The sequence below is a fragment of the Hipposideros armiger genome, unplaced genomic scaffold (assembly GCF_001890085.2).
Source record: "Hipposideros armiger isolate ML-2016 unplaced genomic scaffold, ASM189008v1 scaffold_206, whole genome shotgun sequence".
Taxonomy (NCBI): domain Eukaryota; kingdom Metazoa; phylum Chordata; class Mammalia; order Chiroptera; family Hipposideridae; genus Hipposideros; species Hipposideros armiger.
In genome coordinates this window covers 1,828,715-1,845,270 of record NW_017731556.1, presented here as the reverse complement: position 1 = coordinate 1,845,270, position 16,556 = coordinate 1,828,715, and the positions used below count along the sequence as shown (strand labels likewise).

Below are 16,556 nucleotides of genomic sequence, written 5' to 3'. Positions count from 1 at the left end.
CCAGTCATGCTTTGGGAAAGGATATTTCTTACTCACTGATTTCAGTGTCTCGGCTCTAATTCACTTCTCACACTGGCTCTTGACGCTGGAAGTCCATTGAAACTGCTCTTATCATCAAGACACAAAGACCTCCTCATTGTCAGATCCAGCGAAAGCACTTCTCCAACTTCTTTTCCACATTTGAGGTTGTTGAAATATTCCTTCCGCATGGAACTGTTTTTTCATGGCTCCCTTGACGATTATTATCCTCTGCTGGTCCTCCGCCTACCTCTCTGACACTCTTCCTCAGGCCCTTTTTCATTCTCTCTTCCTTCCCTTGATGTTGGTGTTGCACTCCACCAGCTTCAGACTCGCTTTCTCATGGCGAACTCTCACTGTGGTGGAACTCATTCTCTCCGTTGGCTTCATGGATAAGTCAATATTCTGATGTTTTCCAAGGCTGTTCTTGAGAAATCCTCCACTACAAACACATGTGTCTAACTGCTTGTTGGATTCCTCTGTTTAAGTGCCCCGATGGCACCTTAAACTTAACATTTCCCCGCAGGAAACTTTTAAACGTGCTTTGCATCCTGGCGAAGAGCACCCTTTTCGGTAGGCCTGCAATCTGGAATCGGTTATTTTCTCTCCTTTCGCCTTCTTCCTCCAGTATCGAGCGCCGTCCCCTTGGCTGGTCTTCCTCCCTGGTGCCTACAATACCGCTCCAGGCTCAGTCCTCCTGTCTGCATCCACTGCCTTTTCCTGACCCCACGTACTCTCACACCTGGCCTTCTTAAACAGTCTCCTCACGGGCCTCTCCACCTGCAGTATATTGTCACGCTCCCATCCATTGTTTGTCCTCAGGGCGATCTTTCCAAAAATGTGCTACTCCTCTGTGTAAAACCCTACAATGGTTCTGTTTTTTCCTTTAGCATTTTTCCTTTTTCTTTAAACTCCTTATCATAGTTTTCTAAACCTAGTCATCCTCGAGCCCCTCCGGCTTCTCCAGCCTCATCTCCTGGCATGACTCCTCCTCCGCCCAACATGCCTCTCCAGAGCGGCTTCACCTCCCGCATCACGCGGCCGCTCCTTCAGAAGTACTGCTGCTTCTGCCCAGACAGGCACGCTGCCCTCCTTACCCATCACCCTCCTTCTGGGCACGGCCTCGCATTCATTCTCCAGAACTCAACTCAGACGGGACCCACTCCAGGGGAGACCTTTTCTCATCCTTCCCCACCCATCTAGATGGTACTGTATTGCCTTGTAAGTGTTTCTGTGTTTTGATCACCCCACTCTGAACTCCTTGAAGGCAAGGAGCATGTCTTTCACGTATCCTTCCTCCGTGGTTGTTTTTATGAGCAGGCGCTGCACCGGGGTCTGGGGATGCTGAATAAGACATCATCTTTGCCCACGGGGCTCTCACAGTGTAGAAGGTGAAACAGACACATCAGCAGATAATTACTGTGCAATTTGATGAGGGCCATATTACAGGTACTTATAAAACATGGAAGAGTACCTGCTTCCAGGTCTGAGAGAGTTCTGTTTAAGTGTACAGAAGGGATCTCCAGAGAAATGATGTGTGGAGAAGTAATCCTCCCGGTAAATATCATCTCCAGGAAAATTTCTGGCAACCCCTTTGCCGGCTTTACCGGCTGCGCTTCAGAGATTGTTCCCTCCTATCTTCAGATGCAGACAACTTGTATGGGAGCTAAAATATTTACAAATGATACCTGAACGTGCAAATAAAAATTATGTGTCTTGGTTGGAGAGATATATGCATTAAGCTGTTGTGGTTTTTGTTTGGGTTGTTTTGGTTTTGGTTGGAGATTATATATATTAAGCTTAGTTAAGAGTTGAAAGAATCAGCATTTTTAATCTGTGTGCACAGAAGTTCCCTGACAAAAATGCTAACTCCGATTCAGACAAAAGTCTACCCTGACTTGGTAAATGTTTGCAAACTTAAAGCCTTGGAAGAGGCAATCTAGTTCTTTTTCAGATACAGTGCTAACTCCCAGAGAAGAGTCCAGCAGAGCGGGATCTTTACATTTTGGTTTCCCTTTGTCCACATCCCAGGGGAGGACACTTCGAGGTTGAGAGCTATTCCATAGCTGTTCTACCAGTCTGGAGGGTGATGGCCAGAGCCTTGTACAGGTTGGGATGAATTGATACTGTAGCAGTCAGAGAAGGAAGCCGATTCCTCTGGACCGAGGTAATCGAGTCTTTATACAGGATTGTCTGCAGTAGGGACTCCTACCGGTTCCTACAGACTGAAGGGACCATGACTGAGCTTCAGGGAGTTTGGCGAGCCCCTAAAATTCCTCGCAAAATTGAGTATGTGTGCATATGGGGGAAAAGGCCATAGTTTTTATCATGTCCTTCAAGTTCTTATAACTCAAAGAACCACTGGTCTCCCTACTTTGGTTGATGTTCATTGTATTTATTACTTTGGTAATCGTTTCTTGAGGGTCTTAGTACGAGGCATTTTGCTCAATGCTGATTTAGTATCGGGATGTGTGTTGCCGTGATGCATAGACCGATTCGGATTCAAGTTAACATTAACTTAGGGCCAGGGGTCCAGGTACTTCCACTTACAATATCTCATTTAATGTGTACAGTCCATGTGTGTGGCAAATATTCGTGTGACCATTGGACAGAAGAGGAAACTGAAGTTCTGAGTATAAAAAGCACTTTCCTAAGGGCAGCTGAGCACTCAAGCATGCAAACTTGTCCTAAGAATAAAACAGTGACTTGAACCTTATGCTCTTCCTCAGGCAGCTGAGTCTTTTAGGGCAGCCAGACAGAAGCAAACACCTAAGTGCAGTGACATAAATGCAAGGCTAGAGGAATATAGGATATGAGATCGAGGTAACAGGGCACACATATGGACAATTCAGCTGTGCTTTGTCAGGGAGAGCTGGAGCTGGGTCTGAAAGGATGAATAACAGTAGACCTAGCTGAATGGGACTTAGAAAGCATGCCAGGTTGAGGTGGAAGCATTTGCAAAACACAGACCTGTCAGCTAGTCTCCTGCTTGTGAGAAAGTGAGAGTGGTTTGGAACGGTGAGCACATACATCAGTAGCAGAGCATAGAAAGAGGTCTGTCAGATAACCAGGTTTCCACATATATTAATGTATCTGCAGTCCTCTTCCAGAGACTAGTCCAGGCTTAGGTAGTGACATTTAAAATAATTTTTTTTGATTTTTTTTTCCCCTCAAAAGCTGTTTCAGTAGGTGTGACCCTCACACTGTGAGAAATGCTAGAATGGCAATTTGATTCTGTCTTGTTTCCTTACAAGTGGAGAAACACTGTAAACATTTTCTTAACCTAATCTGATTACAAACAAAATTCCAAACCTAACAACTAACCCAAACACATGGGTAACTGCTTCAACCATTTCACAGCCCCGAATGCAGGAAAGTTAGTAGAAAAATATGTCTTCAAGGTGAACTATCAAAACAGATCATCTGTTTTCAAAAATCTTATAGGGATAATAAATTTCATGCTTTTTTTTTTCCCTTCCTGAAGAATAGCATGACTAGTTTAAAACAATGCTAGACAATTCCTAAGGGAAAATACTGTAAGAAACTTTGACATAATTAGTTCATAACTTAGCTTGTTGTTTTAGTTGCAAGTTTTCAACAAGTTCTCAGAAATATGAATGGAAAAATTTCTCTGATTCCACTTTAAAATATGTGGGAAAGAAAATGCACAGATGGGAGTGGTGACAGGGAGAGAAAGAACATGAGCAAAAATGAGGCCAGCACTATTTTCATTTTATTAACAGTTGGACATAGTGAGTTGTAATTTGAATAAAATGCTCAGGTTGTAAGGGTATGTTTTTGCATGTGAAAAAACGAGTTGAACTACGATAGAGTTTTTAATGGACGTCAGCTTCCAGCTTACTTCATCGCTGGACCACAGATAATATCATGTCAGATCATGACATGTGTGTCACATGTCACTGAGTCAGCTCCAGCTCCTGGGAACCCCTATGAATGAGTGAGGTCCACAGTGTCCTGGCCTCACAGCCCTGCTCAGCTGCTGTGGCCTCGTGCCTATGGCTTCTTTTACGGAGTCAGTCCATCCCATAGTTGGTCTTCCTCTTTTCCTGCTGCCTTCTATTGTCCCAGCATCATTGTCTTTTCCAAAGAACCCTGCCTTCTCATGATGTGCCCGAAGTGGGACAGCTTCCGCTTTGTCAGTTTTGCCTCCAGCGATGTTTCAGGCTCAGTTTGCTCTAGGACCCACTGGTTCATCTTCCTGGTACTCCTGAGTATCTGTAGAGCTCTCCTCCACCACCATATTTCAAATGAATCATTTTCTTCCTATCAGCCTTCCTCACTGTCCAACTTTCGTATCCATACAGAGCAATTGGGAACAAGAGTGTGGATGATCTTAGCTTTGGTCTCTAATGATATGTCTTTGTATAAATGTTTTACATAAATTTGAGATCATGCTATGTGCAATATGCTTCTCTATCCCTATATTTCTTTATCTGTAATAGTGGGATTATTGGGGTCCCTGGCTCATGGGAGTGTTATGAGGATTAAATGAGATGGATTAGTAAGTGACCGGCACAGTGCTTGGCACACAATCGGCATTCAGATAAGATTAGTTATTGCTGTTGTGGTTATAGTTACTGTGTGTGTGTGTGTGATGAGAACTTCTGAGATCCATTCTCTTAGCAACTTTCAAATATACAATGCAGTATTGTTAACTATAGTCAGATGTGGTTGCATTTTGTTACTTGTTTTTTACACTTGATTATATATTATAAGCATTTCCTCAAGTTATTTGAAGACATGATGTTTCATGGATACGTAACATTCCACCATTCCCTCAAGATTTCAATATGTCATTTTGGTCAGTTTTACAATTTCCAGATTGTTTATAGTATAGATTCCAGTGGCATAAACATTCTTGTTCATGAGTTTTGTGACCAAGTAAGATACATTTCTAAAAGTATTTTTAAAACTTTTGATTTCGTATCTTCAAATTACATCCCTGAAGATTGTACCCATTTGGAAGTACCCATTTTTATTACAGCATTTAAAAGAGTTAAGTAAATGTAAAGGAATGTGGAGAAATTTAACAGAAGCTTGTAAGTTCCAGAAAGTGCCAAAGCAGGACTGCATCTGAACATCAAGAAGACAAAAAATCATGACCACAGAAGAAATACATAACTTTAACATAGATAATGAAGATACTGAAGTTATTAAGGATTGTGTCTACCTTGGTTCAGTCATAAATTCAAATGGAGGCTGTAGCCAAGAAATCAAGAGAAGGCTGAGACTTGGGAGAGCAGCAATGGAAAAATTAGGAAAGGTCACCAAGAGCAAAGACGTGTCATTAAGACCAAGGCTAAGATCATCCACACCCTCGTGTTCCCAATTACTATGCACAGATGTGAAAGCTGGACACTGAAGAAGGTTGATAGGGAAAAGAAATGATTCATTCGAAATACAGTGTTGGAAGAGAGCTCTGTGGATACCCTGGACCACCAGAAAGATGAATAAGTAGGTATTAGAGCAAATTAAGCCTGAAATATCTTTGGAGGCAAAAATGGCAAAACAGAAACTGTCTTGCTTTGGGCACATCATCAGAAGGCAGGGTTCTTTTTGGAAATAGAAGACTTCTATTTGGAAATAGAAGGCAGAAGGAAAAGAGAAAGACCAACTATGAGATGGAGTGACTCCAAAAAAGAAGCTATAGGCATGAGCTGAGCAGGGCTGTTGAGGGCAGGACACTGTGGACCTCACTCATTCATAGGGGTCACCAGCAGTTGGAGCTGACTCAGTGACACATGACACACACACCCATTTCAGAGCCAGAATATGTGCATTCATTTATACCATAGGAGGCAAGACAAATATATTATGATGTCTGTTCCTTCCCTGATTCTTCTACATTTCATTAGAATAACTGAAACATCTTTAACAATGCTATTAAATATTAATGAATTCACGGTGAATTAAATGAGATATGTATTATTTCCCAGCTCCAAATTCCCTCCTCAATACCTGCTCTTCCATAACTTTTTAAACATTTCTTCACATTGAGGATGATGTCGAGCTTTCTCAGTAGAAGGCACTGAATGGACATTGCAGGAAAAAGGGGTTTCACTAACTGGTTCCAGTGCTGCCCCATTGGTCAGCTGTGTGGGTAGGAGGACATCTAGCATTGCTCTGCCCCAGCCTCCTGCAGGGGATGTGCAGTCACTGGTGACCTCAGAACTCCAGCCTGTTCTGCTGACCACCTCCCTGCAGCCCTCCCAACAAGGGCACCACTTGCTCCGGGTCTGCTGCCCACAGTGGTTGCTCAGCTCCTTCTGTGCACTTGTTCATCAGCCAAGACTCACTTGTACCTGGGAGGACCACTTTCGGCTTGCCCACTGATGTTGCCTAGGCAACCCAGAGAACTTCTCTACCACCCAACAGGCTGCAAACCCGCGTTCTCCAGTGAAGTCTGAAGCTCATCCTTGGGGAGGGGGCTTCTTCAAGGTTCTTTCCTTGGGTACTCTCCCTGAGCCCCAGGGTACCCTTTAGAGTTCTCTTTACATCTTATAATTGCTCTCCTATGATAGTTTAATCATTCCTTATATTAAACTTCCTCTGCTTAAAAATAAATCAACGATGTCATCTTAAGCCTAACAAACTTCCTGTTTCATTGTTCTAAATGTCACTGAGTCTTTAAAGTACAAGAAAATCATGTTACACTTTAGTTATGACTGAAATTTATATACAGTCAGTTATTTCCAAGCCATAAAAATAGCTTGTCTTTTTAATAGAAACTTAAGGTGATAACTTTGTTAAGAAATTAATGGCTGTATTTACTTTGTTACCTAAGTAATTGAAAACTAGATATATTTCTTAGTTTTCTAATGTAATAAGTAACAGCACCACTTCTTCCTTTATTAAGAAAAAAATGAATTGTAGTCTAAAGGACAGAAGCATATGCCTACAACACCAATCTTATTTCAAGGCATATATTCTGGGTTCCAGGAGACATACATAAGGCCATTCACAGGTATATGCATCCTCAAAAATACTAGATAATGCCATTATTTTCCAGAGTACTTGAACCAAAATATACTCCCACTAGCAGTGTTCCATATCATCTTCCACACTTGGTATTATCAGACTTTTCTGTATCATTAATGAAGTTATACAATGTCTTAGGGACCTTTAATTTTGTCTGAGATTTACATTGTCACTTAAGTTGGATGGTGGTAGGAGTCATGTAGAGTTAGCTTCATAACTCTCTCAAACTTTAAGTGTCCTGGGATTTTATAAACATACTTAATCTAGAGGTAAAACATTGTGGAATCATAGTTGAACTAGTGTAGAACAGAAATGAAAAGAACGGTGCATCTTAGATCTTGTAGGCTCTGCACCAGTAAACTTCAAAATGATAATATTAAACGAATCAATATGGTATAACAATGTCCAGGCTGAGTTAAAAATAGCAAATATTGTCTGAGAGGGAGTGAGACCTCTCCAAGCCCATCCAGAAGCTTTTGTCAGGAAGATCCTATTTCTGAAGGCAGAAGTCAGCATAACTGCCTTCATAACAACTTTAACCATTCAGTTCCCTGTCAAGTATTTATCTACAATTGTACAGATATAGCCTTTATGTAGAGTCAATGTTAGGCAAGCTCAATCGATTTCTAAATATTTCGAAGGGAAGCGTCTAGGGACAGGGACCATGTCTTTCTAATTGGCTTTTTTAACACAATTTCACGTGCAGTATATTCATTCTCTCTCTAGATAGGTAGATAGATAGATGATAGATCGATCGATAGATAGATAGATAGATAGATAGATAGATAGATAGATGATAGATAGATAGTAGATAGATAGAGCATGGGTTGTGTGGGATTATCTGGTTCTATATCATCTAATCAGTTAAGATCTGATTTGGTCAACTCAGGTCTAGGTCCTTTTTTATTTAGGCTCGAGATTTTTCCAGCTCTTTAAATAATCATTGTGTTTGGAACTTAAATCATCTGCTGAAGTAAATTGTTATCATGAGTAAAAATTTAGTGAGATAAAATGCGTGCATTTTACATTGTTAGGAAATTTAAGGCACTTCAGAACAGATTTGTATATTAAAGATGCATCTTTTGGTTTCAATAAATATTCCTCACTGTTAGTGTGCTTAAATCTAGATATCATGTTTTAGCAAGTCTGCATACCACTAAGCCAGAGGTTAGAGCCTTTAAGCACATTCACATTTGCAGCACAGCATATAGTCATTTAATAGTCTGTGTTTTTGCATTAGTCGTTTACCAAGTGCTTTGTACATATTAATCAATAAATATTTGTTAAATAAATCAATGGTGTGTTTAATACAGTGTTCAAAAGGATTCATACTAATATTAATAGTTTAAAATCTTTAAGCATATAAAAGTGTCGAGTAGCTCATGGTGTCTCAGAGAGAACACCCGAGGGGGAATTTTCTGTCATTATCTGCAGATTAGAATGGAGCCTCTGGAAAGGCCCTGCAGGACTCCTAGTGGGCTGTCGCTGGAACGTGGCATGACTGCATCCGTTACTTTGTGAAGCATATCCAAATGCCTTCTTTAGATGACTATTCTTCTTACTACTTATGTATTGAAAGTGATTAAGTGATAATGTAACGAATTTTGTGGACAAGCTCTCCTTTCCGAAGCTGTGTATCTGCATGCGTTATTTCTCACTGGAAAGCTTATTTTTCTCTTTTTCCTGTCTGAATGGATGGCTTGCCAGTGATGACTTATGGCTTACTTCATCGATTTTCAGTAATGAGGTAGAGCAGTATGAGATAAGTGTTTGTGTACATGGGCAGGGGTCCTAAATCACATTCTGAAAGCCACGGGCTTCATGAGGCAATGAGTCCATCTCCTCAGAAATGTTTGTGGTGAAGATTCCTTGAAAATGCTTAGGCTTCAAGCACATCAGTTGAATGGCAGATTTAGAAAGAGTTACAATCATTAAAGTGAGAGAACCATATTGGCTGGTTCGGGCTAATGCGCTCCCAGCGTGGTGGAGGAAAATTCACCCGACTGTGCATCTGTGGGTGTGGTCTCAGTCGATGAGGGAGGCCGTGAGAGCCTGCGAAATACTTTTACATGCATTGATCTCTCTACAGAGTAGTGCTCAAACTGCTCACAGCTTCCATGTAACTGATGGACTCCATACTGTAACTGAGATGGACTCCCAGGACTGTAGAATTGTTAGAGATGTTCAGATACATCAGGCAAGGAAGACACTGGAAACAAATGCAAAGGAAACCTTAAAGAATGCACTCATCTGAATGCATACTGAGTCACTGTCCCCTGGTGCCGAAATACTTTTGGCATCCACTCTTGATCTTGATAATGAGGAGAAAGAATTATGCACTATTAAAAAGTAAGATATGCATGGAATGGAAGGGGACTCCCTTGAAGATAGTGTTTCATGGTTCTGCTATTTCATGGCTCTTGCATCTTTTCCACATATTATTTAACTCCTTCAGTCAAATTCACTATTCACTGAACACAGATACTGCCCTGGATTGGTTTCTTGCAAGAACTGCACTGAAAGTTTTATGAACTGAAAACAAAATAATGATTTATGCTCTATAGAGCTACATGATATGTGACTATAAGTGAGATACATGAGGGCTTCGGGCTCACACCATTTCTCCAAACGGATTGTTCAACCTTCTGGGTAGGAGAAATTACACACATGCACCCACACATACCATGTACCGTTTCCCTGAAAATAAGACTGAGTCTTATATTAATTTTTGCTCCAAAAGATGCATTTTATTTCTTTATTCATGTACAGAAATCTACATGTATTCAAATACAGTCATGTCTGGCTGAAGATCTCAACTAGGGCTTATGTTTTGGGGTAGGGCTTATATTACAAGCACCCTGAAAATCATGCTAGGGCTTATTTTCTGGTTACTTATTTTCGGGGAAACACAATATGTCATATATATATATATATATATATATATATATATATATACACAAAATCTATTTAGATAGATGTCTATCTAAAGCTATCCATCATAACTACCTATCATATCTATTATTCTTTCAATTACATATATGTTTATTAAAGGTTACATAATCTTCCTTCTCTAATTTTAAAAAATGGATCGATTTTTCATTTCTTCTTTATCATCTCCCCTTTAATTATTGCTCATATCCTCATATAACGGGCTCCTCCAGGCCTTGCCTTATGACACCTGGAAATCTCTCTGCCTTCTGCCCATCTGTTCTCTCCACAGTTTTCCTTTATCTCATGATCCACATCACTCCGGTTGCATTGCTTTCAGCCCTCAGACTTTCATCTTCTTGTTTCTTCTATGTGTCTAAATGTAACTTTACTCAAAAATTTTCAAAACAAACATTGTGGCACTCTTTATGTTAATTTTATGAAAATACAATATAAGCAAAATGTGGTACACCCCAGTAAAAGTCGTTGTTCCCAAAGATCAAGACAGGTCTGTACTCTGTACTGTACTCTGGTCTTTTAAAATTTATGTAAATAATGATCCCGTTTGTCACTTCATATGCTCCTTTTCCTGTTTTGGTGCATTCTTGGTTCTTGCCTGAGTTTGGCCAATGAGGCAGAAATGTAAAAATTACCAACTAATTAAAATAATGACATGACCTGATATGTGTGTGTAGTGTGTGTGTGTGTGTGTGTGTGTGTGTGTGTGTGTGGAGAGAGAGAGAGAGAGAGAGAGAGAGAGAGACAGACAGACAGACAGACAGACAGACAGTATAGCTTTGGTGCAAAAACATATTAATGAAGATATTGATGATCTAGTGAAATGAAATAAAAAAACCTGTTCTGGATAAACTGTATCATACATGTTTGGGAATAAATGGTAGAAGTCTAATGAATTTGCCCTATAGTACAAACAGAACTGTAATAGTTTAGTGAATTCCAGAGGAAAGAAGAAAATATTAAATTAGATTAATGAAAACCACTCATGTGTACAAAAGATAAGGATGTGACTGGAATCTGGGTACATTTTCATACTTGTGGAAATAAATCTTTTACCTAAAATGACTCAGTAAAAAAAGCTATGCTTTCCTGACAGGGAGATTTGAGGGGGTGGAGGAGAGAGGCAGAAGGAATTAAACATTCGAGAACATTCTGCAGGAACAAATGCTAGAGTGAGTCCAAATTATCCTGGGATATTTTTTTCATTCTGATAAATCTCTATTTATATTTCTTGGAGAGAAATAGTACATTTGACCACTTCATTTCTACACGTGACACAAAACAATAAGAGCAACCAGCCTGCTAAGAATGCAAAGCCAGATGGCATATATGTGTGTCATGCTGAGTTGATGCTTTGGAGATGCCAGCTCTGTAGAGTGACTGGAGCCAAATAATGCTTCACTGTAATCTGACTTACAATTCACGTGTGCGCCTCTGTATAACTTTTACATTTTTAAGTTATTTTAATGAATATTCAGTTGCAATGGACAACATGACACAGGCAATAGTAAAACACAAATAAAATGTCTCTCATGTGATTCGTTAGGTGTCAGCTCAAATCAAATTCTAATAAAGTGGCAGAAATCTAAAGACGTTTAACAGTATTGATTAACTGCTTCCTAAGTGAGCCAATAACCAAAAGTCAGTTCATGTGTCTCCCCAGGGAATGGTAAACTGTTCCATAACTTTTAGGCATTATCTTTTGAAGATTAGTCAGTGTGAGTTTGGAAAAAAAAAACAATTAATAAAAAAAACCACGATCCCCTCTCTGTCTCCTGATGCTGGGAAATGAGGAGAAAATCACTTTGTGGGGCCTCTGTTCCTGGACCCTCACATACTCACTGTGAGGACGTATTTCCTCAGCAGTTCAGGGGAGATGGGGTTGTCCTGTGGTCACACAGGGAACAGGTAGTAGAGAGACCTACAGAAAGTGACTGGATAGCCACCAGGTAATAGTGAGGGGACTGCTGTGGTAGGCGACACCATTGGATAAGAAGATGAATGTAGAAAAGTATCAGACTTCATAGTACCATTAATCTTATGACTGGCAAAATGTTTAGACTATTGCATTTATAGTTGCAGAAACTCTTTTGTTTTTCCATTCTAGAATATGAGGTCTCATTTTTACATTATAAGATCCCCTCCTTTCCTTTTAAATCTTCAGAAAATCATCAGTGAATCAGTGAATCATTTATTTAACAAACCCTTACTGGGTAACATAGCCCCTTGTTAAATCTGGTTTTGATTCCTGCACTTGGAAGCTCAGCTATTAGGCACATGCACATTTAAGGTCATCATGCCTTCATAATGAATTGGCCCTTGCTGGATATTGTACTGTTGAACATTGTTGAACGTCTAGATTATGTTGTCTTCCTTTAAAGAGCGTAGAGTTTTATGTTTTCAGGCGTTTGAGTTACCTGTAGATCAGCTTGATCTTTTTGAGGCTTGTTTTTAAGTGTGGTTGGAATGGATATAGACAAGCTTTTATTCCAAAGCTATTTTAGCACCACATTTAGGCATGACAATTCTTAGGTCTCCACTGAATGCCTGTTGTAGTTAACAAGGCCTCTCTGTTTGGTCAGAACATAAATACCTCTCCATCCTAAGTGAGCTCTGAGAATTGTTTAACCTACAGCTTGTGGTAGATAGGATTCTAAAATGACCCTCAGTGATACTCACCCTTGTATAATCCCCTCCCACTGGGTTTTCGAAGATCCTGTGAATATGATCACTCCTGCAATAACATTATTTTATGACACACACACAAAAAATTATCCAAGGTCGGCCTGACTTCATCAAGTGAGCCCTTTAAAAAAAGAGATTTCTTACTCATGTCTTGTTAGGGAGACCACGTCATAGACGGTGAAGAGACCTGACCACTGCACTGTACATCTGAAGCTGATGTTGAATAATAATGTATGTCAACTATAATTATATATACATATAGTCACGGGATGTGGAGTAGAGAGTGGGAACGGATTCAATGGAATTGTAATAGATAAGCATGATATCGGGGGTGGGGGTAGAGAAGAGGGGAGAGGGGTTGTCACTTTGTGAGGGGTGAAAAGCATAACTATTGGGTTGTTTTGTATACCTGACACTAATAGTAAAAAAAATAAAAAATAAAAAAATAAAAATAAATAAATAAAAAGATTTCTCTGGCTGATTGCAGAGGGAAAAGTCCAATATATGAAAAGGTATATTTATACATTTAGTCCAAATGCTAGTTGTTTATTGTGGGAAGGCAAATCTGGTACTAGTTACTTGGTTATGGAATTTTAACATTCACTTAATTTACTTAATTTGTAGCTCACTAAATCCTGCTACTATTCATCAGTCTTTAAATGTAGGAGAAACTGAGTTGGAAGGAAAGGAATTGAAAGAGACTAGCCAATTATATCCCAAAAGTATAAAAACCACTCTTTTTTACCTTTTAATTTTATATGGAAATATTAATATTTCATAATAATGAATTATATAGAGAATACTATAATACACTTCTATATACCCCATAATCAACTTAAGAAATAAAATAGTATCAATACAGTTGAAGCCTTTATGTCCTTCTCCCAATCTTATCCTCCTTGTAGACATTTCTAAACTCAGTGTTATTAATTCCCATGCATTTCTTTATATTGTACTTCATATAATCCTTGAAATTATCTTTGCATTTTTTGAAATTTATTTTAATTTTGAAATGTAGCTTTTTTTCTGGTTTCCTTTTTTGTTTAATGTTTTGTGGTGAAAATGAAAAAATGATATGTGCTTGGAATTCCGTTGTATGAATTTAGCACAATTTATCCAGTCACCTATTAAGAGACATTTAGATTGTTTCAACTTCTTTTGAAGCAGTAAATACTGAAATATATTTTCATATAGATATGACTAATATACATATATATATATATATATATATATATATATACACACACACACACACACACACACACATATATATGTATATATATGAGAGTTTCTTTAGGGAATACCATTCATTGTGAAGTCAGTAGATAATAGAGTATATGCATCTTTAAATTGCTAGATACTGCCAATTTTTCCCCAAAGTGGTTGTCGTAATTGGCATTCCCACCATAAGGTTTCTGGTTGTTCTAGATCCTTATAACCCTTGGTATTTTCAGAATTAAATTGTAAATAATTATATGAGTGAGAAAATGCAATCTCAGTGTGATCTAGAGTTGCATTTCCCTGGTTATTGATCAAGTAGGACACCTTTTAATATGCTCACTGGCTATATTCACATGGATATTATTATTACCCAGTGCAGCTGCTCCAATTTCTTAAACCATGCTAGGGTTAACATAAAGATCTAATATCTAACTTCATAAGTTATGCTATGAAAATGTTCCCAAGTATGAAATTATTCCCTGAGTCATTTAAATTATTTCTGGTCATCACAACATGATTCTTGCCAACACTTCAATTGCGTCACGTTCAGTTTTAGCAGTCTTAGTTTCTTCTACTCTGGTTTTGTTTTGTTTGGGTTCTAGAAAGAACAGCAATAAACTAAGTCATTGAAGCTGAAAGGTAGGCTAAGGTATGGGGAAGAATATAACATTACTCAGACGAAGATAGACTAATAATAGGATATGGTGGGCTCCAAAGAGTCCAGTGTACCGTAGTAAAATACAGCAGGATTTTTTGTTTATTTGACTAAGCCTGATGATGCAGTCTATTATGGGGAATTGTCAAATGTGCCTTCGGTAAGAGTTTGAACAGATAATAAACAACCCTAGTGTGCCAGTGCTACACTAAGGGATAGAACCAGGTAGTTCTGAGGGTCCTTCTTCCCTTCGTTCTGTGACTCAGTGAGGCACGCATCCACAGAGCTGTCACAGATTCTTTCCACTGCCAACATGGACATTTACCACACACACACACACACCAGGTTGGACAATTAAGTTTGCAAACTTCCACCATGTAAGCGCACAGTGGAAATATATATATATATATTTATATATATATATAAATATATATATATACATATATATGTATATGTATGTATGTTTTCTAAACAGGTAATGAGTAAAAGTGTATCTTTTACAAGTAAATACATCATCAGTAAATTACTTAGTCACTTCCGGGAGAAGCAGCCAGAATAATTCCCCTGAATCTCTTCCTGGTGCTAAATGGGCATAATTTTGAGCCCAGGGAATACATTTTCTGCCCTTTCCATAGTTTGATCATTTGCCCAGCTGTGTTCCAGTACACTGCCAGCCTCCACTCGTAGCTCTGGATCCTCAGTCCTTTTACCTCCACTTGAGGAATTTCACAAATAGTTGGGCTGTAGCATTGCAGTGTTCCCTCTCTGTGATGTTCCAAGTCCAAGTACATCATAGCTAATGTAAGTATTAATAATTCAATTTGTAATTGATTTGGGAATGTACAGTGATCACTTTTTTTTGGGAAAATGGTGTATCTAAGTTTACATTGCTTTGTAAAGATTTTATTTCATAAAAACTGAAAACCGAGAAGGAGATCATTTAATTCAAGTCTGACTAGAAATTTGCTCCATCAGTCTCAACTGTTGCCTGCAGTTGATTTCTCTATGACTCAAGGACTAGAAGCTTTCTACCACTTCCTATGGTGAAAATGTTAAACCTAACAGAATAAACCACAGGAAGGTTTCTTCACAGTCAGACTAAATTGTCTCATTTATTATTCAGACTATCCTGGTCCGTTGCTTTGCACTTCTTAGATGTTTGTTAAACCCCACTAGTCAATATAAATAGACCACAGATGTGATTTTTAAAAAAGTAATGGACTTGTCATTTTGATCATTGATATTACTTTCTGTTGGACCGTGTATATGTATGCATGTTTTATGTTTGTCCTTAGGTGAGCAAAAGTGGAAGTAATGTTTTGAAGATGAATTTTCTCACCTATCTTTCCTTTTTTTTTTAATGTGTAGGTCCAGCTTTTTAAATGTGTTTCCGATCCTCTCTTAGGTGTGAGTTGCAAACATGCAGCTTGCTGGCTGTTGTACAGCTTGGGTCTCCTCAGATCTCATTGACTAATACCAGCCATTGTCTCCCTCCAGGTCATCCAGGCTGTCTTTTTTGGCATCTGTGTGTTGACTGATCTTTCCAGTCTTCTGACGAGAGGAAGTGGCAACCAGGAACAAGAGAGGCAGCTCAAGAAGCTCATCTCTCTCCGGGACTGGATGTTGGCTGTGTTGGCCTTTCCTGTTGGGGTTGTGAGTATGATGTAGAATGCATTTCACTACAGAAGAGACATAGGTCTTATTTCAGACTTCTAAGAGAAAACAAAAAAAGCTCTTCATAGATGGCTTTGATATTAGTTTGCTCTGAGTGCCATTACAAAGCACCACAGACTGGGTGGCTTAAACAACAGACATTTATTTTCTCACCGTTCTGGAGGCTGGAAGTCTGAGATCAAAGTGTTGGCAGTGTTGGTGGATTCTTCCAAGGCCTGTCTCCTTGGCTTGTAAGTGGACTCCTTCTCCATGTTATTTTTATATACTCTTTGCTCTGTGTCTATCCATGTCCTAATCTCCTCTTCTTATAAGGACACGTATTAGACACATAGAGGGCCCCTCAATGACCTTATTTAAC

At 39.1% G+C, this 16,556-nt stretch overlaps 1 protein-coding gene across 1 annotated transcript in view; it reads left to right on the top strand.

Moving 5' to 3' along the window:
- The first annotated feature begins 2,500 nt into the window (after window positions 1–2,500).
- The window catches only part of AIG1 (androgen induced 1), a 182,925-nt gene continuing 168,869 nt past the window's right edge, over window positions 2,501–16,556 (top strand). The window contains exons 1-2 of the mRNA XM_019653745.1: window positions 2,501–2,554; window positions 16,022–16,177. Coding sequence (XP_019509290.1) covers window positions 2,501–2,554; window positions 16,022–16,177 — 210 coding nt within the window. The remainder of the gene's footprint in view (window positions 2,555–16,021; window positions 16,178–16,556) is intronic.